The sequence below is a fragment of the Nycticebus coucang genome, chromosome 13 (assembly GCF_027406575.1).
Source record: "Nycticebus coucang isolate mNycCou1 chromosome 13, mNycCou1.pri, whole genome shotgun sequence".
Classification (NCBI taxonomy): Eukaryota; Metazoa; Chordata; class Mammalia; order Primates; family Lorisidae; genus Nycticebus; species Nycticebus coucang.
Genome location: NC_069792.1, coordinates 99,286,562 through 99,310,576, shown reverse-complemented (window position 1 = coordinate 99,310,576; position 24,015 = coordinate 99,286,562). Strand labels below are relative to the sequence as shown.

At 42.4% G+C, this 24,015-nt stretch overlaps 1 protein-coding gene across 7 annotated transcripts in view; it reads left to right on the top strand.

Annotated features, from left to right (window-relative positions):
• The window catches only part of TRAPPC9 (trafficking protein particle complex subunit 9), a 701,153-nt gene that overhangs the window by 49,659 nt on the left and 627,479 nt on the right, over positions 1 to 24,015 (top strand). For all 7 annotated transcript variants that reach the window (XM_053558761.1, XM_053558762.1, XM_053558766.1 and 4 more), the window contains 2 exons: positions 11,759 to 11,880; positions 18,441 to 18,566. In XM_053558761.1, the coding sequence (XP_053414736.1) occupies positions 11,759 to 11,880; positions 18,441 to 18,566 (248 nt within the window). The remainder of the gene's footprint in view (positions 1 to 11,758; positions 11,881 to 18,440; positions 18,567 to 24,015) is intronic.

Here is a 24,015-nt window from a genome sequence, read left to right as displayed (position 1 = left end):
CCCCTCCGTCGGACCCAGTCACTGGTATCTCTGCAGATGGCTAACCCAGTTGCCTGTAGTGAACAGATACTCCAGGGGCTTGCACCTGCCTGAATTTCAAGGAAGTCTGCCAGGCCCATGCATTCTGCCGCTATCTAGCAGGAGGAGATGGGGCCTGACATCTTTGAGTGCTTGATGCAGGTGGTGGGAGGGAGGTGTTCACTCAGGCTTAGCCCCATCCCTGATTGATGTTGCTAACAGAACAAAACAGAACAGAACAGACAACTTTGCGGGGTTCTGTCTCTGTTTCTGCTAAAATCGCCTACAGAAGACAGGCTGTTCTGTGTTCAAACGTCTTTGCTGCTGGAGGTTTGTGTCCGATTACCTCTCTGAGTCGGCCCTACCCTGGAAGCTTCCTGGGTTTGTGAGCAGTGTCAGGCAAATCCTTTGCTCACTGGTGGCCTCCTCTGGTTGCCCAGGGAGACAGGGGGTGTGGCTTCCGAATATCCAAAAGTGAGCCGTTTTGCTGTTAAAGAAAAAATGGCTGTTGATTTGCCTCCAGGAACTGCCGCTCTGGTGTGGGCACCCAGCCGACCCTTTTCTCCTCTGTCTTGTGCCCCAGAGTCAGCACTGAGTGGCTGCAGTTTATGCTCTGTCCACACCCCTCGAGAGATCTCCCAAGAATCCGGACTCCTGGGGAGCAGGCCCCCAGACCCCTGAGTGAGAGTGGGGGGAAGCTAGAGTTTCATTCAGTTTTATGCCTGGTCATATTGTTGCCCGGGGAGGGCTGCTGCACCGCACCACAGGGAAGTGCCGCCAAGGTGTGACTCCCCCTCAGCCGAGTGCCCTCTCCTCACTCGCATGTCTTAGAGTCAGCGCTGACCAGTCACGGCTCGGGCACTGTGCACTCTCCTCGAGAAATCACCCAAGGATCCGAACTCCTGAGGGACAGGTCCCCAGACCCCGAGTGAGAGTGGGGGGAAGCTCGAGTTTCATTCAGTTTTATGCCTGGCCGTATTGATGCCCGGGGAGGGCTGCTGCACCGCACCGCAGGGAAGTGCTACTGAGGCGTGACTCCCCCTTAGCCGGGTGCCCTCTCCACACTCGCGTGCCTCAGAGTCAGCACTGACCAGTTGCAGCTTGGGGACTGTTCACTCCCCTTGAGAAATCACCCACGAATCCGAACTCCTGGGGGACAGGCCTCCAGACCTCAGTGAGTGGGAGGGGAGTGTTGGGGGTTCAGGGTTGCCGGCAAAGGATTTTTAAAGTTTTATACAGTTTTATGCCTGGCAGGAGAACGCAATGGCACCCTAGTAGGGGAGGTAGGTCCAGTTTTTAGAAGGTCTCTCCCGTGGAGTGTAGTGGGAGGGCCTTTAATTTCTGCCCGTTTGTTTAATTGTGGGGCTCTTGAGCCGGTCTCATGGGGGAGGGGGACTCCTGTCCGCTTGGTGGTGGATTTTGTACCTTTTGTTTGCGTCCTTGTGATCACAGCTTGCCTCAGCGGTGTTGATGTGCATTCTTCAACCTTCTCTCTTCGTGCGGCTCAAATCCACCAGGATACTTACTAAATTCCTGTCCCTTAACTCTCCTTCTGGACAGGAGCCTCTGTTGAAAGCTGGCTTCAGTCCGCCATCTTGTCTCTCCCCTCTCAGGCTGGTCTTGAACCTGTGAGCTCAGGCAGTTCACCTGCCTCGGCCTCCCAGAATGCTAAGATTATAGGTGGGAGCCACCATGCCCGGCCCCTAGCTAGAATTTTTAAAAGTGAATTAAGGGCGGCATCTGTGGTTCAGTGAGTAGGGTGCCAGCCCCATATACCAGAGGTGACGGATTCAAACCCAGCCCCGGCCAAAACCTGCCAAACAAAAAAAAAAAAAGTGAATTAAATATATTACATAAATTTCCCTAGGACCTAGAATCATTACTGTTTTTTTTTTTTTTTTTTTTGTGGTTTTTTTTTATGGCCGGGGCTGGGTTTGAACCCGCCACCTCCGGCATATGGGACCGGCGCCCTACTCCTTGAGCCACAGGCACCACCCTACTGTTTTGAAATAAATATTAGATCCTATTGTCAAAATTTATGGAAAGCTTAAGTTCAGTTTTGTATTTATTTTTATTTTATTTTTTGTAGAGACAGAGTCTCACTTTATCACCCTGGGTAGAGTGCCGTGGCGTCACACAGCTCACAGCAACCTCCAACTCCTGGGCTTAGGCGATTCTCTTGCCTCAGCCTCCCAAGTAGCTGGGACTATTGGTGCCCACCACAATGCCTGGCTATTTTTTTGTTGCAGTTTGGCTGGGGCCAGGCTCAAATCTGCCACCCTTGATATGTGGGGCCGGCGCCCTACTCACTGAGCCACTGGCACTGCCCAAATTCACTTTTATTTATCAGTTATTTTTTAACCAGGTTTTTTTTTTTTTTTTAATTTCTTTACAATTAAAAGGTGTGCGTATTTGTAAAAACTTATTTTTTCCTTATTGTAGAAGTCATATCATAGAGAATTTAGAAAATAAAGATAAGGTGGCACCCGTAGCTCAGTGGGTAGGGCGTTGGCCACCTATACCAAGGCTGGCGGGTTTGAACTGGCCAGGGCCAATTAAAACAACATGACAACTGCAACAAAATAGGTGGCTGGGGGTTTGCTGGTTGCCTATAGTCCCAGCTACTTGGGAGGCCAAAGCAAGAGAATCACTTAAGCCCAAGAGTTTGAGGTTTCTGTGATGCCATGGCACTCTATCCAGGGTGACAGCTTGAGACTCTGTCTCAGAAACAAAAAAAAGAAAGAAAATAATGATAAACAAAATAAATACATTAAAAAATTCCTTACTCCTCCTCTTGTAATAAAATGTGAAATCAGTCCTTCAAGTTTGTTCTCTTTTTCTCGAGATGGTTTTGGCTATTCTGGATTTCTTGATTTCCATAAGAATATTTGGATTAGATAGTTGATTTCTGCAAAGAATCTAGCTGGGAATTTGGTAGATTCCATTGAATCTGTGGCTAAATTATGGAAATATTGCTATTTTAAGGGTACTGTGCATCACCACCCATGGATGTAAGATCTGTTCCATTTGTTTATCTTCTTCAAGATATTGTGTCAGCCAATATTTTAAATTTTCAGAGTATTAATTTATCCTTTTTTGGGTTAAATTTATACCTAAGTATTTTATTCTTTTTGATGCTGTTGTGAATAGAATTATTTTCTTAATTTTATTTTCAGATTGTTCATTGTAAGTATGTAGAAATATAATTAATTTTTTATTTTTATTTATTTATTTATTTATTTTGCAGTTTTTTGCCGGGGCTGGGTTTGAACCCACCACCTCCCGTATATGGGGCCAGCGCTCTACTCCTTTGAGCCACAGGTGCCGCCCCATTAATTTTTTGTATATTAATCTTTTTAATTCAACTTTGATAAACTCATTTGTTAGTTTCAACCAATTTTTTGTGAATTCTTTAGGATTTTCTTTTTTCTTTTCTTTTTTTTTTTTTGAGACAGAGCCTCAAGCTGTCACCCTGGGTAGAGCGCCGTGGCATCACAGCTCACAGCAACCTCCAACTCCTGGGCTCAAGAGATTCTCCTGCCTCAGCCTCTCAAGTAGCTGGGACTACAGGCACCCACCACAGTGCCCAGCTATTTTTTGCTTGCAGCTGTCATTGTTGTTTGGCAGGCCTGGGCTGGATTCAGACCCACCAGCTCAGGTGTATGTGGCTGGCGCCTTAGCCGCTTGAGCCACAGGTGTCGAGCCTCTTTAGGATTTTCTATATGCAAAATTATGTCATCTGAATATGGAGGTAGTTTTACTTTTTCCTTTCTAATTTGGGTGTTTTGTCTGATTCTTGGTTTTAGGTGGAAAGCAATTAGTCTTTGCTATTAGCAGGTCAATTCCTAGTTTCTATTCCTAGTTTGTTGAGTGTTTTTATCATTAAAGGTGTAGAATTTGTCAAATGCTTTTTCTGTATGAATTGAGATGATCATGTGGGTTTTGTTCTTTATACTCGTATATGTATTACATTAATTAGCTTTAAAGTTGTTGAGCCTTACATTCATGAGACATGTTTCACCTGATCATGTTGCATAATTCTTTTTTTTTTTTTGCAGTTTTTGACCAGGGCTGGATTGGAACCTGCAACCTCTGGGTTATGGAGCCGGTGCCCTACTCCTCTGAGGCACAGGCACTGCCCAATTCTTTATGTATCTTGCTAGATGCAGCTTGCTAATATTTTCTTGAGGATGTTTGCATCTATGTTCAAGAGAGATACTGGTCTGTAGAATTTTTTCCTTTGGTATCTTTTTCTGGTCTTGGTATGAGGGCAACATTGGCCTCATAGAATGAGTTGGTTAGTGCCCCTTCCTTTTACATCTTTTGAAAGAGTTTGTGAAGATTTGGGGCTGACTTGTCTTTAAATGTTTGGTGGATTCATCACTAAAACCATGTGTATCTGGGCTTTTCTTTCTGGGAAGATCAATTCAATTTCTTTTCTCATTATGAGTCAGATTTTCTGTTTCTTCTCGGGGTGACTTTGGTAGTGTATGTCTTTGTAGGAAGTTGTCTATCTCACGTATGTCCTTATTCATTGTATTCCCTCCTAATCCTTTTCCCCCTCCTACAAGGTGAGTTGCAGTGTGGGGCTCATTCAGCCCTGATTTTAGTAATTTGGGGGTCTTTTCTTTTTTTTTTCTTGGCCAGTTTATCGATTTTTGTTGGTCACTTTAAAGAACCGACTTTTAGTTTTGTTGATTCTTAGAATCCTAGACTTGATTCTTTCAAGGGTCTGGCAGGTGTTGCTTTTGTCCTGGTGCCCTAATGGTCGCTCTTCATTACTGCACATGCTGCCGCGGTGGCACATTCCCAGGGCTCAACCCAGTACCTGCCACAGAGACAGACAGTGGGTGTTATGAGTGAACAAACGACTCATCCTGCTCTATGATCTTAGTTTATCATTTTAATTTTCATTTCATTCTATATTCCTAATTGTATATGTTTCAATGCTCTTGTCTCTTCTGAAATACATCCTGTTTTCGACACTTGTTTTGTAATTTATTGAGTTTACTAGGATTCTAATTTTTTTAACTGTTGATTTTGAAATAATTTAAAACTTAAAATTTTTACAAAAAGGTTTCAAGTTTCAAGAGTAGCACAAAAAACTCTAATATGCTGGTCATCCAGCTTCATCAGTTGTTATAATCTGCTTTATTATGTGATCAGTCCTCCTGCTTTGTTTTACTTGTGTGTGTGAGTTTCCAGTTTTTGCCTTGTATACATTCTTGCACATAATTGGAACTCAGTAACTATTTCTCAAGTGAATGATTAAACTGTTGTTGTACTGATACTTAAGAACCTTTGTGATGGCGTCTTTCTCTGCCTTTTCTCCCCTACTTCTTTTTAACTATGCTGTTTCTTTTTCTTTCTTCCATTCTGGGCTTTAGTCTGCCTGTGGGATTGATTTTCCTGCCTGTTGTTGAAAGCCTGTGGGACTTGAAAACTCTTTGTTTCACTAGTTCACAGTAATGTTACATGAGGCCTGCAAAACTTTGTAGATGTCAAGAAAGATCAAATATGTTGTGCACTAGTATTTTTTAAAGCTTGTTATTCTTTTCTTGAGAAACACTAAATCAGTCTGACCCACTGAGCTTTCTCATGAGCTACGCTCTTTTTACCTTCCCACAGATTGTATTGTTCTTGGTTACTCCATGTAGAATTTTTTCCTCTAACTTTGGAATTGGAGTTAAGTTTATCAGTAAGGGACTAGAGGTCTTTTTAAAAGATAGAAGGGACAATTAGTTGCCCCTTCTTCATGGTTGGGAGTTCTCCACAGTGCTTTGAACATGTACTTCTTAGAAGAGAAGAGGTACCATATGAAGAAAGAAAAGCCCACCTCATTCTTACCCTGTTTTCTTTTTTCCAAGGGAAAAAAAGAGTAAAACTCAATAATATAAAGATAGGCTCGGTGCTCATAGCTCAGTGAGTAGGGCTCTGGCCACATACTCTGAAGCTGGTGGGTTTGAGCCGGCCTGAGCCTGCTAAACAACAATGACAACTGCAATCAAAAAATAGCTGGGTATTGTGGTGGGTGCCTGTAGTCCCAGCTACTCTGGAGGCTGAGGCAAGAGGATTGCTTAAGCCCAAGAGTTTGAGCTTGGGCTAGGTGGGTTGCTCCTAAGTGTTGGGTTAGGGCAGGGGTCCTCAAACTTTTTAAACAGGGGGCCAGTTCACTGTCCCTCAGACCATTGGAGGACAGGACTATAGTTTTTAAAAAAAAACTATGAAAAAATTCCTATGCACACTGCACATATCTTATTTTGAAATAAAAAAACAAAACAGGAAAAAATACAATATTTAAAATGAAGAACAATAAAGTTAAATCAACGAACTTACCAGTATTTCAATGGGAACTATGGGCCTGCTTTTGGCTAATGAGACGGTCAATGTCCGGTTCCATATTTGTCACTGCTAGTCGTAACAAGTGATGCAGTTTGCATCAGTGAGTCTAGGTCTGGTTGGAGATTTCAGATGTTTCATTCTGGAAAAAGTCTGTTCACAGACATAAGTGCTGCCAAAGATGGTTGCCATTTTGAGTGCATGGTTCCTGAGATTAGGATATGTCTCAGAGGGGAGAGATGCATAGAAATTAGGAAGGCTGCTTGACTTGAACGCATCTTTCGGAGAGTCACAATTCTGCAGTTCAGCCAGTTTCATTTGGTAAATTGTATCTACATTTTCAATGTCAATAGAAAATGGGTTACAGAAAAGCTGTATGTCCTGTTCATGGAGATGAAGCTCTTTAAATCTAAATTGGAACTCCTTTTGCAACTTTTCCAGTGAATCCACACATGTTTTGTTTGGGAATGCAACCAAAGGTTTTTCTGCTAACAGATTTTGAGTTGTGGGGAGATGGCAAAAATTTTCCTCCTTCACTTGTTTGATGAGGAGGCCTGATTTTACTTCAGATGCTTTCACATATGATTGCATATCACAGATGAGCTTCCCCTTTCCTTGAAATTGCACATTGAACCTGTTGAGTAACTCTGTTACATCTGTCAGAAAGGCAAGGTGCCATTTCCACTCTGCATCATTGAGCTGTGGTATTTCTTTGTTTTTTGAAAGCTGAAAAGCTGTAATCTGTGGAAGTCAGTCATAGAAATGTTTCAAAACTCTCCCTCGACTCAGCCAACGGACTTCTGTGTGGTACAGAACATCTTCATAGACAACATTTAGCTCAGAGAGAAATTCCTGCAATTGTTTGTGGTTTAGTGCATTAGCTCTAATGAAGTTCACACAAGATACCACAATTTTCATAACAGAGTCCCACTTCAGTGATTTACTACACAGCGCTTGTTGGTGGATGAGGCAGCGTATGGCTATTGGATGAGAATGGTTATGTTTGTCCATCTCTTGGTTAATGTGAGCAATTGCTCCTTTCTTAGACCCCACCACGCGAGGAGCACCATCAGTTGTCACACTGGCTAGTTTAGCCCAGTCCAGCTCCAAACCATTCACAGTTTGGCAAACCTTTTCATAGATATCCTCTCCTGTAGTTGTTCCTTTGATGCTTTGCAGTGCAGCAAGCTCTTCTGTGACTTCGAAATAGTCATTCGTCCCATGAATAAAAATTAGAAGTTGTGTAGAATCACAAACATCATTATTTTCTTCAAGTGCCAAGGAAAAATAGGAAAGTTTTTTCTCAGAGTTTTGCCAATGCTGATGCAAATTGTTCCCCATTTCTTCAATCCTTCGTGTAATTGTAGGTCCTGAAAGACTCACTGTACTCAATAAATCGGCCTTCTCTGGACACATCTCTTTGGCAACAGAAAGAAGGCATTCTTTAACAAATTCTCCCTCCACGAATGGTCTGCCAGTGCATGCTATTAGCTTGGCAACTTGAAAACTTGCTCACAGTGATGAAATATTTAGCTGCTTCTGCTTCACAAAAGTATTTTGCTGAGTTGTCAATGTATTTTTCAGTTTTAATATTTTATCTTTTCTCACTTCTCTGACCAAACAATCATATTTATCTTTATGTTGAGTTTGATAGTGTCGACGCAAATTGTCTTCTTTTAAACACAGACACTATATTCTGGCATATCAAACACGCAGCTCTTTCCTTGTATTGCATGAAAAAGTAATCGTAAGTCCACTGTTCTTTGAATATCCTACACTCCGAGTCAATTTTTCTCTTTCTTGATATCATTGTTTCCTAGGGATTCCATCAATGCAGTCTGATCAGTGCCCATCAATGCAGCCTTGCCAGTCCACATCATTTCAGCCTCGCCAGTGCCCATATGGTGGAACTGCGCTTTACCTCAGGCTCACACTGGTGCAGTGCAGGAACTGGCACAATTACAGAGCCTGTTCCTCCACTACCTTTCCAGTACACACTACCCTGTGTGAACTGTCCAGGGTAGTTCTTCTCACCCATGCGATCAAATTCCACTGCAGGAAAAAAGAAGGCATGTATGCCTTTTTTCTTTCTAATCTAATGCAAGTTCAGCCATACAAGCATATGGCTGAACTCGCACTGCTCAGAGATCGCAACAGTGTGAATTGGGGCTTACACAGCATACAACATAGAACATCATACACACCTGAATAGCAATCAGAATATAAATGTACTCACTGTCAATTAAATCGGGTTTCCTACTCCTCAGCTGTCTGCAGAGCCAGATTAAGTTCCCATGGGGCCTTAGGCAGATTACCAGTTTGGGGCCCCCATGCGATAACACTGAGCACTGACCATTTGCATTAACACTGACCGCTGACCATTTGCGATAACACTGACCACTGACAATTTGCATTAACACTGAGCACTTACAATTATCTTACCACTGAGCACTGACTATTTGCATTACCTCTGAGCACTGACAATTTGCTTTAGCACTGAGCGCTGACTGTGTTATCACTGTGATGCAACCCCCCTAAAAACCACCCCCACCAACTAACCAACTTTAAAAAAAGGCTCTCTAGGCAGCACCTGTGGCTCAGTTGATAGGGTGCCTTCAAAAAAAATGTGCCCCCATCTGCCAAAAAAGACCTCCTAACCAGAAAAAGGCCCCCTTTAACTGCAAAAAAAGGCCCTACTAACTGCAAAATAAAAAAAAAAAATAGACCTCCTAACTTCAAAAAAAAAAAAAATCCTAACTTGTTTTTACCGTGGTCCTCAGGCAGCAGCAGGCTCTGCACAGGCAAGCTGGCGACTAGTTTGATCACACCTGAGACTGAGAGGAGACAGAGAGAAGGAGGGGAGTCGGAGAGTTGGCACACATTCCACACATGTGCACTGTGGCCGGAATGAGTTGACTGCTGAGCAGGACAGGCAGCTGCGGCAAAAACACCCGCGGGCCCGATAAATGTCCTTGGTGGGTCACATGTGGCCCACAGGTCATAGTTTGAGGACCCCTGGGTTAGGGGGTCTTGCTCCAAGGGGTTCTGGCTTGACTGTGAGCTCTGATGCCACAGTATTGTACTGAGGGTGACAAAGTGAGACTCTGTCTTAATAAAAAAAAAAAGTAAAGATAATTTGTTAAAGCTAAAGAAATAAATCATGACCCTCTGTTATTTATGAAGCACTAATTTATGCCACAAACAAGTGTCTTGTAAGCATGAGCAATGCAAACACATAAACCAGGCCATACTCCAGTTAAGAACAGGCCCACGATGGACTCCTACCCTGGACTCACCAGCTCTGTAATCTTGAGAACTAATAATACTTCCTCTTAAGGGTCACCTCACTCACAGAAATGGGGACACTAAGGGAATTTCTCTCATGGAGTTGCTATGAGCTGTAAAGGAGAACGTGGGTTTTTGGCAAGGGCCCCATTTTCCCTAAGTGGGAAAAATGCTGCTTTCGGTGTGATGAGGGTGTCCAATGGTGACCTGGGCACATCCTTGCCGTTCCAAGGGGGTCTGGCTTGGAGGTGGAATTCTCAATTCAGTAATTACCCATGGGTTCTGTCATTGGGTCTTGTGGATTTGAATCTATTCTTTAAAAATTACATATTTTGGATACTTTTTTCTAAGCATGCCCTTTTGTACTGTTATTTATAGTTCTTACATCTCGTTTCTTGCTGTGATTTTCACAAAATCTGCAGGAAACAAAATTTTAAACGACCTGGCTCTTCACAATTCTCTGTTATTGTTCTTTCTTTCCTTACTGGAAGGGGATTCTGCATATGAAATTCTTTGTTCCTGAGTTTCTCTCCCTGTTTGTCCATTGATCTCTATCCACTTATTTATTTCTTCTTCTTTTGTCTTATTCCAGAAAGCACTTGAGGCAGCTTACAGAATTGGAGAATAAAAAATAAGCAGGTTAGAAAGTTAGACCAAGATTAGAAAACCAGGATAAGAGAAATAAGCCTGCACAGTGTTCAGGCAGCGTGAGGAGCAAGTCCCTGCTGTCCATGTGCGCGGTTAGTTACCCAGATGGGCAGCAGACACGGCCCCCAGCCTCTTAGCACGCACAAGAAAAACAGACTTTATGGACGATGCCTACTGTCTGCAAGAGAAATAAGTGGCTAAGGAGAATCCCAGCTTTTTTCTTTTTCTTTTTTTTTTTGAGACAGAGTCTCACTTTGTCACTCTTAGAGTGTTGTGGTGTCACAGCTCACAGCAACCTCAAATTCTTGGGCTTAAGTGATTCTCTTGCCTCAGCCTCTCAAGTAGCTGGGACTACAGGTGCCCAGCTCACCACAACAGCCAGCTACTTTTTGTTGTAGTTGTCGTTGTTTAGCTGGCCCAGGCCAGGTTCCAACCCGCCAGTGCCCGTGTATGTGGCTGGCGCCCTAACCACTGAGCTATGGGTACCAAGCCCCAGCTTTTCTTGTGATTGAAATTTAGAAGATTTGGCTCAGCATCCATAGCTCAGTGGCTAGGCCACTGGCCACATACACAAGGGCTGGCAGGTTCGAACCCGGCCTGGGCCTGCTAAACAACAATGACAACAACAACAAAAAATAGCCGGCTGTTGTGGCGGGTGTCTGTAGTCCCAGCTTCTTGGGAGGCTGAGGAGGGAGAATTGCTTCAGCCCATGAGTTTGAGGTTGTTGTGAGCTGTGATTGTTACAGCGCTCTACTGAGGGTGACATAGTGAAACTCTATCTCAAAAAACCAAAAACAAACAAAAAAAGAAATTTAGGAGATTTTTCTTTTAGTGTTCTATGAAATTAAAAAATATTTCATCTTACTTTTTTTCCCACCAGTGTTCTGTTTATAATTGGTTATATTTTATAAATGGATGTTTCTCCAAAACTCTTCCCTATTGGGTATGATGGCTAGGGAATTAAGTGGTTTTGCTTATTGATAGGAGTTGGTCAGAAATAGAAAATGATAGCCATGGAAAGGATACTAGTGTTGATAAGCTATTTTTTTAAATGTTGCACAGGTCAGAAAATGCTTTTATAGTTTATCTTCTTTGACGATGCAGCGTGGTCTCTTGCCAGCATTGAGAGCTTCCCGCTGAGAGAATGCATGCTGACTTTGCCGTTGTCTTCAAGACAACTAAGCCAGTTATTATAAACACGTTATTTTTTATGTAATGCATTTCACGCTCCTTTAATAAAACATTTCAACAGGGAGGAAAGCTTATTCTGGCTTAATTCACACTTAATACAATGCTTTGATAGTAAGACTATTATAGGAAGTAGGTAAGCTGTGAAAACTAAACACTGCTTCATTATTTAAATTTCAGTATGGCATATTTAAGTTTTATCTTATTTATGCCCCTCTTTAACGAAGAAATAAGACAGAGAAAGCAATAGATTATTTCTTTCCTTCCTCTTGGTTTGCAGGTGCCCTCACCACCAATGGCATAAATCCCGACACCAGTGCTGAAATTGGACGTGCTAAGAACTGTCTCAGCCCCGAAGACATAATTGACAAATATAAAGAGGCCATTTCTTATTACAGCAAGGTGATTTTATTGCTTTGTAAATTTTATATGTAAATGTATTGTAATCAGAAGTTCACATTTTACATAGTGTGATGCTAAGATAGCTCTTAATTATTTTTGTCTATAATTATTCATGTATTATTCTCTAATGCATGATACTGTATACCCAGAGATGTTTTCTAATTCAAAACAATACATTTAATATAATAAATGTGGAAAAGGGGGGAAAATGCTATTATAGCAACAGTAAGAATCTATTTTCTTGTCCTTTTGTTAATGTACATTATCCATATAAAAAATGGTGAGCGTACTGAATTTACATGCTGCGTGGTGACAGTAAATTTTTCATTTGGCACATTATGTGTTTTTCTATGTTATTAAATCTTCCCTGGGATGATTTTTGAAGACCTATATGGCATTCGTCTTGTGGGTGCACTATTCTTTCTACTTTGGATGTAAAACAATTGTAAATTTCAAATGCACTTACTAAAATTCTGTAAAAGAAAACTTAAGTTGTACAGAAGAGTGGCAATGGGTGAAAAATGAAAGTCCTCCATCTTCTCTGCCCCTATTTCCTAAGGGTGGCACGTATGAAAAACTTAGATGTATCCTTCATGGCCTTTATCTATGCCTATGAAATACACACACATACAGGTTTTATTTTCAAAAATGGGATTGTGCTGTCTTATGTTATTTTGCCTCTTGCTTTATTCAGTTAGCAATATATCAGAGATCATAGATGCCTCCTACCTCAAGGCCTGCTTGACTCTCTCAGGGGAGAGAGGGCTTCTCCACTGTGGATGTGGTCGTTTACTCCGCAGCACATCTCGGGAGAGATTCTGCTAACCGGCACCTAGAGTAAGATGAAATGCCGGGTCTCTTAGAGTTCACAGCTTGCGGTAATTTACTTAATTATTCCCTTGTTGATAGATTCTTAGGGTTTCTCACTTTTTCAAAGTTAGAAAAAGATGCTGTACTGAACAGTCTTTTTTTTTTTTTTTGAGGCAGAATTTCAAGCTGTCACCCTGGGTAGACTGCTGTGGCATCATAGCTCACAACAACCTCCAGCTCTTGGAGTAAATGATTCTCTTGCCTCAGTTTTTTCTATTTTTAGTAGAGACGGGGTCTTGCTTTTGCTAGGCTGGTCTTGAACTCCTGAACCCAAGCAATTCACCTGCCTCGGCCTTCCAGAGTACTAAACAGTCTTGTACCTATATTGTGTTCTTGTATGAGTATTCCTTTAGCTTAGATACATGTATTCCTAGAAATTTAATTGCTGTGTATGGCATTTACATGGGTTCTGTTCAAGTTACTCTTAAAATTCCTTCTCTATTAGAGAATGAAAGACATAGAATTATTTAGTTAACCCATCTTTTATTACTGAATATTATTTAGTATTGATTTTTCTTTTTCCACTATTGGAAACAATGCTCTCATAAATGTCCCTGTAGATAAATCTTTTTTTTTTTTTTTGAGACAGAGCCTCAAGCTGTTGCCCTGGTTAGAGTGCTGTGGTATCACAGCTCACAGCAACCTCCAACTCCTGAGCTCAAGTGATTCTCTTGCCTCAGCCTCCCAAGTAGCTGGGACTACATGTGCCTGCCATAACTCCTGGCTATTTTTTGGTTGTAGTTGTCATTGTTTGGCAGGTGCGCCGGATTTGAACCCACCAGCTCTGGTGTATGTGGCTGGCGCCTTAGCCGCTTGAGCTACAGGTGCCAAGCCAATGAATCTTTTTGGATTGATTTTTTTTTTTTTTATTAAGGGAACAATTCCTAAAAGTGAACTCGAGTCAAAGAGTATACATTTTGGGGGGTTATATATTACTATATTGTTAATTTACTCTCCCGCAAATGAACACTAGCTATTATCCTTTAAAAATATTTACCAGTATGAATGGCAGACACAATTTTTCATTGTTGCAGTTTGCATTAACTTTTTCTTTTGAGGTGAAGTCTCTCACTATTGCCCAGACTGGACTTGAACTCCTGCACTCAAGGCATCCTCTCAATGCAGCCTCCCCAATAGCTGGGATTGTAAGTGCACCACCATTTCTAGCTTAGTTTGCATTTGATCACACCAGTAAGGTACTGCACATTTCTTGTTAGCCATTTGTATTTCTTTTATGAACTATCCATTTGTGGCCCTTGCACACATTTAACTTAGGGAGCTTTTCTCATTGCTCTGTGATAGCTCTTTGTATATTGTGAACATTAACTTCTTGTGTATCATAAACATTATCCATTTTTTAAATGTTATTTGCCTTTTAATTTTCTTTATGAGGCGTTTCCTTTTGGTTCGGTCAAAATGTATTTTTAATGTAGTAAGTTTTTCCTCACGGGTTTTATCTTTAGTGTTATGCTTAGAAACACCTTTTATTGTTTTTGAGACAGAGGCTTGCTCTGCCACCTTGGGTAGAGTGCAGCGGTGTCATCATAGCTCATTGTAACCTCTAACTCCTGGGCTCACGCAAACCTCCTGCCTCAGCCTCCCAAGTAGCTGGGACTATAGGTGTGTGCCATGACACCCAGTTAATTTCTCTATTTTTAGTAGAGATAGGGTCTCATTCTTGCTTAGGCTGGTCTTGAATTCTTTTTTTTTTTTTAAGAGACAGAGACACTTTGTTGCCTTCGGTGGAGTGCCATGGCATCACACAGCTCAAAGCAACCTCCAATTCCTGGGCTTAGGTGATTCTCTTGCCTCATCCTCCCGTGTAGCTGGGACCACAGGCACCCACCACAATGCCTGGCTATTTTTTTTGTTGCAGTTTGGCCGGGGCTGGGTTTGAACCCGCCAGCCTTGGTATATGGGGCCGGCACCCTACTCACTGAGCCACAGGTGCCACCCTGGTCTTGAACTCTTGAGCTCAAGTGATAACTTCTGCCTTGGCCTCCTAGAGTGCTAGGATTATAGGCATGAGACACTGTGCCTGGCCTTAGAAATACTTTCTTAACAATAGAATACAACTCTTTTTATATCTAAGTAAAATCAATACTAAACTCTTTTTATATCTAATAGAACTTTTTTATATCTAAAATGGGGATGAAGTTAAGTACCCATCATCTCATGGAGCTGTAGACAGGTATCCTGTATCTCATATGCTGAGATAACATATACAAAATACTTGTCTATTATTAGTATTTTTTAGTGTTTGCATTGTTATTTATAATTTATTTTTTGTGTTTTATGACATCAAAGTGCAGTTTATTTTTTCCAGGTTATCTAATTGTCTCACCAAAATTGATTGAATTTATATTTTTTCTTTGATTGAATTCTTTACCTATACTAAATGCTGTGTCTGTTTCCAAACTTTTTATTCCTTTCTGCTAATCTATCTTTTTTAACTCTAGCACCGTGATATTTTATCTATTGTAGTTTACTTACTATCTAATAGTATGAGTCTTTTTCTTAAATTATTTCCTCCCATCCCCAATTTTTGTCTCTAGTAAGAATTTAGTATTCTTGAGGAATAATAAAATAATTTGTTCAAGTTAAAAAAATCAGATTGAAGTTTTGATGAGGCTTGCAGTAGGTTTTAAATTATTTTTCAGAGAACTTTTCTATTTACATTATTGCTTTCCTTTATAGAATATGTTAATGTCTCTATAATTTTATATTGGATTTCTGATTTTTGGCTAAGGAAATGCTCTCTATTAGAAGAGATGAAATGGAGCCCTTCGGCATTCTTCTGAGATATTGGTGTTATCGTATTTTGAATTGGAAGGAATCTTAGGTAGTAGATGGCCTTATGCCATTTAGTAGGTATAATGAAACTGAAGCCCCAGGGGTTACCCAAGGGTTTTTTTTTTGTCACTTTGTCACCCTGGGTAGAATGCGGTGATATCATAGCTCACAGCAACCTCAAAGTCTTGGGCTTAAGTGATTCTCTTGCCTTAGCATTAGGAGTAATTGAGACTACAGGTGCCTTTCACAATGTCCTGCAGGCTGTCTCTATTTTTAGAGGTGGGGTGTTGCTTTGGCTCAAGCTGGTCTCGAACTCATGAGCTCAAGCAATCTGCCTACCTCAGCCTCCCAGAGTTGTGGGGTTGCAGGTGTGAGCCACGATGCCGGGCCCTGGGTTACGTGTCTTCATCAGAGTCATACAGTGGCTGATTTGAACTACACAGACAGCAAGCCAGTGATTTGGGAGGGCAGAGGACCCTCCTCTCTTGGTTTCCATGTTTGGTAGAGTTCTTAGTGCTGACCTGCCATTAGTTTATGTCCATTGTGGCTTCTCCAGGGAAGGCCACTCTCCCCCAATCAACTGAATTTCTAGTCAAGAAGATGCTGTGGACCCATTCACATTTTCCAGAGAGAGACTATTGGGTATAAAACGCTATGGTTGTACTTTGCCCTCCAGGACCCTCCATGTAGGGTGCTGTCTATGGCTAGATAAGGTTAGCCTTGAATAAAGTGAGGGTAAAAATCTGCGGTGCTGAACCTTCTCTCATTTTCACTTTAGCTTTGCGACTTGCATTCAAATCCTGCCTTCACTAGTTACTGATTTTGTGACTTTGAACAAGTAACTGTACTTTTTGGGTCCCATTTTTTTTTTTTGTAAATAAGGATTATATTTATTTTGGGGTTTTTGTTTTAGAATTGAATGAGGATAATTCCCTTATTTATTCCTAAAATATTGGTTGTGTGGTACTATGCTGGGCCCTTAGTAGGTAGTTATAGGGACTGAACAGTGAGAATGGAGGCCCAGTGCCTGCCTAAGAGCTGTGTACCAGGTGATGCCTATAGAGGGCCAGGTGTGTCATAGATTTTTAGCAAATGGCCATTTCCCCCTAATCTCCATTGATTGTGGGTGTCTTTCTACTAATATAGAATAATTTTTTATGATTTCAGTTTAAATATCTTTGTAATAAAATTAAAATATGTGAATTAAACTAAAAATATGTGGAAAAAACCCTGAGTTGACTTTTTTTTTGAGACAGAGTCTTACTTTGTCACCGTTGGTAGAGTGTTGTGGCATCACAGCTCATAGCAACCTCCAACTCTTCGGCTCAAGTGATTCTCTTGCCTCTGCCTCCCGAGTAGCTGAGACTACAGGCGTCCCCCACAATGCCCAGCTATTTTTAGAGATGAGGCCTCACTCTAGCTCAGGCTGGTCTTGAACCTGTGGGCTCAGGCAATCCACCCGCCTCGGCCTCCCAAGTGCTAGGGGGTTCCAGGCATGAGCCACCACACTGGCCCTGGGTTGACTTTCTTTCACACTTCAGTAGAAACTGTTTTAAGAGTTCTGAAGGAAAAACAATCATTTTCTTTCAAAAGAATCAAATCCCTATGTTAGGTATTTTTTTTTTTTTGTGTGTGTGTGTTATTAAATAGTACATAAAATCGATACATTTCTGACTTCGGTGTTGGCATTTAGGTAAGTATAAATAGTTTCTTTTTCTGACTGTCTTTCATAAATTGTGATATGTCACAGCTTATGTGCATGTTACATGTGTAGAAAAGGGGAAAGGATGAAGATTTGTGCCACCTCACAGATACGTTTAGGATGAAAGGTGACCAGTCACACCTGTGCTCTTTGGTGATGGGTAAATAGGCAGACTACATGTTCTTGGGCACGTGTACCGGGCCAGGCCTACGGTGGTCTCAGCAAATGCTTATTTTAGATTAAATGCATCAATTTTTATGTTTTAATGCCTTCACAAAAGAATGTCAGTGTGTTATCTCTCCTAAACGTCAGGGTCTCCTTAGGAACTTGTATACATGGACTTAATGTCTATAAACATATCCTTAATTTGAAGAAGTTTTTTTAGTTATATCAATTGAAAACGATTCCAGCTGGGATAACTAGGAAACAAAAAGTGTTTGGAATAGAAAAAGGCAGAAGAACAGTTAGCCTGGGGGATTTTACAGCAGAGGCCTGGGAGAGAGGAGGGTATGGGGGTGGGGCTGGGGCCAGGACCTGGCTTTGTTACCTGCTCTGAGTCTGGAGCCACCCAATGTGGCTGGTGGTGGATCCTGGCTTGAAGTTAGGAGAATTGGGGGTGATGTTTGAGACATACCCCCCAGTTTATCGAGTAGTTAAATGAAGTTCTACAAAGGCTTTTTTGTTCCAAATGTCTTTGGTCTTTATCTCAGGAACCATAGGAAGAAATAGGAACAAGCAATTTGGAGATAGGAAATCAGGAAGACATTGAACATACAGGGAGCCAGAATTTTTCCAATAAAGTAAAATGCATTTACAAACTGTAGTAAAGCTAGCTGCAGGTCTGAGAAATTCTAAAAATGTTCTAGAGTACTTTAAGGGATGATAAGCGGAAATGAATAGCAAAGTATCTGTTGATAATATTTTGAAATTTTGCAAAACAACAAGCTATTGTGATTGAGTTATTTTAATGAACACATATGTATGTGGGTTCAGTCAGTCTCATTCTTTTGCCTCCCCCAAATGATAGACTCTCAAAAACAATTTCTCATTTCTTGGGGTGGGATGGGTTGTCAGAAGCCTTGAGCTGGGGAAATTGCTGTTGTAGAGTTGTTGAGTCCCAGTGGTGCAGCCTTCAGAAAATGACAGAAACATCTTCACACTTCTTTGGCTAAGGAACCTCCTTTGTATCCTACAGTATAAGAATGCTGGAGTGATTGAATTGGAAGCATGTGTCAAAGCAGTACGTGTCCTTGCAATTCAGAAGCGGAGCATGGAAGCCTCAGAATTTCTTCAGAATGCGGTTTACATTAATCTCCGCCAGGTGAGCTATTTAGCTAGTCTAACTGGGATCTTCACAGGGAAACCAAGACTCCAAGGTTAAACAGCTTAGGACGCAAGGGTAGAAGGAAAACATGGGTCTCTGTGATTTAGCAGGTGCTGAGTGAGCAGGATGTTGAGCTAAGAGTGGGGAAATAGAGAGGAAGCAGGTAGGCCCTGCCCTCCTTGAGCTGACAGTTCTGTAGGAAAGGCAGACATGGAACAGTGGGTAAGTGAGAAACAGTGAAGGTGCAGCACTACAGAGCAAGTTGGTAGCACAAGGATTTAACCTGGAGATTGGAGATGGCCAGATGAAGAGGATGCATGGGAAAGAGCGTTCAGGAAGAAGATGGCTTAGCATGAGTGTGTCTGAAACCAACAGGGCAGGTCACTGGGAGGGGCCAAACGAGGCAGGAGACGGAGATCGGGACAGAGAGGAAGAGAGTGGGAGGAAGGGACAGGTCCACGCAGGAGGGCTTTATGGCCCAGCCGGAGATTGGGACAGAGGGGAGGAGAATGGGAGGAAGGGACAGGTCCATGCAGGAGGGCTTTATGGCCCAGCTGGAGATCTGGACAGAGGGGAGGAGAGTGGGAGGAAGGGACAGGTCCATGCAGGAGGGCTTTATGGCCCAGATGGAGATCTGGACAGAGGGGAGGAGAGTGGGAGGAAGGGACAGGTCCACGCAGGAGGGCTTTATGGCCCAGCTGGAGATCTGGACAGAGGGGAGGAGAGTGGGAGGAAGGGACAGGTCCACGCAGGAGGGCTTTATGGCCCAGCTGGAGATCTGGACAGAGGGGAGGAGAGTGGGAGGAAGGGACAGGTCCACGCAGGAGGGCTTTATGGCCCAGCTGGAGATCTGGACAGAGGGGAGGAGAGTGGGAGGAAGGGACAGGTTCACGCAGGAGGGCTTTATGGCCCAACTGGAGATCTGGACAGAGGGGAGGAGAGTGGGAGGAAGGGACAGGTCCACGCAGGAGGGCTTTATGGCCCAGCTGGAGATCTGGACAGAGGGGAGGAGAGTGGGAGGAAGGGACAGGTCCACGCAGGAGGGCTTTATGGCCCAGCTGCAGAAGGTGGGGTTTCTTCTAAGATTTGTGGATTTTATTTTATTTATTTATTTTTGTTTAGCAGGCCCTGGCCAGGTTTGAACCCACCATCCCCTGTGCACAGGTCTGGCGCTTTAATCATTGAGCTATGGGCAACAAGCCCTTTTATTTTACTTTTTATATTTTATTTTTAAAATTCAGATTAATATGATGGTACAAGTGATTAGGTTACATTATTTATGTTTCCAGGGTAAAGTTCAGGTTGTAGTTGAGCCCTTCATCCTGGGGTGTGCTGTCCACCCTCACAGTGTGCCCATCAGGGGAGAGTTTACCAATACTCCTCCCTCCTCTCCTTTCCTGTTTCTCCTTTCCCTCCTTGTCCCTTCTCCCCCCATTTGAATTTACTTGTGTTATTCTCTCTTATGGGCATGTAGTTTTTTTTTTTTATCAGATTCATATCGGTATTGAGTACAGAGGATACTTGCATTTCCAATCTTGTGATACTTTACTAAGAAGGGTGTATTTTATTTCCACCCAGGTAAATATAAAAGACATAAAGTCATCATCTTTTTTATAGCTGAATAGTATTCCATGGTGTACACATAGTAGTGGATTTTAAAACAAAGGTCTTAAAAGCAGAAGAACAATGTGATTGGATTTTTATGGAGTAGGTAGTTTGGAGGACCTTGAGGAGTCCAGGCAAGTGGTACTGATGGCTTCCTCCAGAGGAGTGGGGCTGTCCATGGAAAAGTGAACCAACCAAAAACATGGTCCGGTTTACACAGAAAGGATTAATGACTGGTTGTGTTAGAGGGTCAGAGGGCGTCACAGCCAGGTCTCTGCTTGTTCTGTTAGGTGAACGATGGCTGACCTTGGTCAGAGAGGGGCAAGCTGCAGAAGAAGTTGGGAAGGGAAGGGTGAGAAAGTCAGCTTTGGACATAATGAAAAGACTGAGCTGTGTGGGGCTTGGCCTTAGGTGAGAGGGTGGTGCATGGAGGGGAGAAGAGGGAGAGACTTCACAATCCTTTCCCACTTTGAACATAAAGTATGACTAAACATATAAAAAATTATACTAATAAGATGCTCATGCCTCCATTATCCAGATGGAGGACATTGACATCTATAATGTTGACATTTTGCCATATCTACTGTAGAGGTTTTTTTTTTTTTTTTAAAGTGACAGAATCTCACTTTGTCGCCCTTGGTAGAGTATCATGGCGTCACAGCTCATAGCAACCTCCAGCTCTTGGGCTTAGGTGATTCTCTTGCCTCAGCCTCCTGAGCAGCTGGGACTACAGGCGCCCACTACAATGCCTGGCTATTTTTTGTTGCAGTTTGGCTGGGGCTGGGTTTGAACCTGTCACCCTCGGTATATGGGGCCGGTACCCTACCCACTGAGCCATAGGCGCTGCCCGACTGTGGAGATTTTTAATTTTTTCAATAGAAAATAACTTAAATAGAAACAAAATAACAGAGTTAACTCCCATCTTAGAGTTGGTGAGTATCATTCCTGGCCATACTTTGATACTTTATATTTTTATAATCATGGTTCTATAAAAAGAGACATATTCTAGCATCAGGGTCAGATGCAGACTGCTGGGGTTGGAGTTCTGGCTCCACTCTCTTTGGCAGGATAGTTAAGCTCTCTGTGCTTTAGTTCCCTCCTCTTCAAAACGAGTTCACAGCCCCTTGATCCTCATCTCAGCTAATTTCCAGGACTGGACATTGGGTGTGAGGCTGGCCAAGCGATGTCAGGGTGTCAGCCTTCAGCCAGCACCTAAGGGGAGACACAACCAGAAGAGAGCCCAAAACAAACAAACAACAACAATTCCCACAATGTTTTAGATCATTTAGTATAAGGGAAACAGTGCCTCAGAGCTGTGGAACGTATTGGTATCGCTGGTCCAATGCGTCATGAGAAAAGAACTAAGAAGAGGTACATCTCTTGGTTTATGTTTTTTTTCTTCTTCAGATTAATATAATGGTACAAAGGATTAGGTTACAATGTTTGCATTTGTTAGATGAAGTTGCTGTTGTAGTTGTGCCCCTTACCCAGGAAGTGTGCCATATACCCTTACACTGTGCCCATTAGGTGGGAGCACACCAGTCCCCCTCACTCCTCCTCTCTTCACCATCCCTCTTCCTCTCCCTCGTCTTAACTTAAATGAATTGAGTTTTTCTCTTGTTTGGGTGTGTATTAGTTTGTCTATTGGCTTTGTATTAGTATTGAGTACATTGGATACTTGCATTTTCATCTTGTGATGCTTTACTAAGAAGAATGTGTTTCAACTCCATTCTTTTGGTTTATGTTGTTTCCTGTAAAGATGAGTAGAAAGACCAGAAACCTGGCATGTCACAGTGGAAGCTTCAGTTACTTCAGTGAGATAGTCCCTCGTGATGCAGGGGAAGAAGCAATGTGTGGATTGCATTTATCATTTAACATGGTCACCTTGGGGTGACCTCCCAGGGCTGAGCACTGTGTGAGACTGTAGATTCACAGGGATGGTGAGGGTGTAGTCTAAATGTCCTGTGCTTGTTGACAGACATTCAGGACTTGTCTGGAGGGCCCTGCTGAGGATGTGAGGCAAGGCTTTCCAGAGAGTGGGCTGAAGAGCCTTTGGGCAGAGGGGCTGGGGGGTAAATGTGTGGCTAGGGCTGAGAACTGAGTAGGAAATAATTCAGGGGCCAGAGTGCTTTTGTTTGTGAGGGACACTGGGGAAAAGATACCTTGGAGGCAGTTTGGGGCAGGTCCTGTTGAAGATCATGTATAAAAGTAAAGGATTTATGGAGCATATTGCAAGGGTACAAGTCAAATCTGTCAAGTGCAGAACATAAATGTCTTAACACAATAATCAAGTAAATGAAGTGAAAGCTATGTTGATTGGTTTGATGTAAGCATGTCAGATTGTATAAAAAAATCAACACGTTGTACTCCACATATGCATAAATGTATTGATCTATGCATATATGGCTTAATAAAAAAAAAAGTAAAGGATGATGGACTTGTCAGGTGGGCAAGAGAGATTCGTGGACCCAAGCTGAGGGGCAGTCCCGTGGGCTTGGCTTCGAAGACCACTTCTGCCCCTTGTTAGCTGCATAACCCTGGGCAGAAGCGCTCAGATGTCTGACTCTAGTGTTATCATCTGTGAACTGGTGGAAGGATGAACTCCTGTTGATTAGACGGCCTGGTTAGATGAGTGCTTCATGTCCTGCACTTTTTCAGCACCCATCCCATAAGTGACTGTGATGGGCAAGGGCTATGATCAGGTTGTAGAGCTTAGAGAGACACCTTGTGACAGACAGGAAAAAGATTGTGCTTTTCAAACAGATTCTTAAAGGCCTAAAGCTACAGAATTACAGTCTTGCTGGGAGCCAGTACAGGAGGAATTTGAGACTTACTCGACCTTAACGGCTAGAGTTCCCTTTTAAGGTCGGAAATTTGGGCTTGCCACAAACTGTTTTCACAGGTGGGTATATAAAAATGTATTTTATAAAATAAAATGTATTCATTAAAAATGTGTGGGAATTCGTTGCTGTTTGCAGCAGCCCTTCCTTTTCTGTTCTCCCAGTCTTCCCCTGGACCACTAGAGGTCAGCAAAGACACATGGGAAGGGGGTGGAAGACACAGTGTACGCCTGCCGCTTGGCGGCAGGGACAGGGTGGACGTGTTTTACTTGGCCTTCTGAGTTTTCCCCAACAGGATCCTTTGCTTTCTTTGACTCATCTCCATGTTTGTTTGCCAGATGAGCAGGCGGCAAAATAATGAGTTCTGGTGGGATTTTATTATAACAATAAAAAAGAAAGGCCTGTGGTTCTTCTGAAATAGAACCAGCTTTTGGTTCTTGATCAAGTGTATTCTATTGTAGAAGTGATGTGTTATGTCTATTCCTGGAAATGATTCTGGCTGATATGGAAATTTTGAAAGGAGCTGAGATATTATTATTGCAGGTTCCTTCTGCTTCAGAAATCCCTGTGCACCCATAAAAACTGATAAATAATACATTTGGATTTAGTGGTGTTGGAAAGTGGTGTCTTCACTTTACAGAATTCAGTACAGAATTCCCCTCTTTGTGTTCAGGGACACAGATTGAATTGCTTTTCTCTTGCTGTTTTGGTGTGTAGTTTATAATAATTACCTAGCTATGCTAATTGACAAATGGCAGCACACATTTCATTTAACAACTGCCTTTTTATGAATGTGTGTGTTTGACATGTAGATTTTACAAGCAAATGGTAAGAGAGAGGTGAGGTGGAAGGAACAAGGACTCTGGCACCCCAGATTTAGGTTTAAGTCACCATTTCTGCCCAGGGTGATTTGGTATAGTTATAACCTCTCTAGCCTGTTTTCGTGTTTTTTTTTTTTTTTTTAATTGTTGGGGATTCATTGAGGGTACAATAAGCCAGGT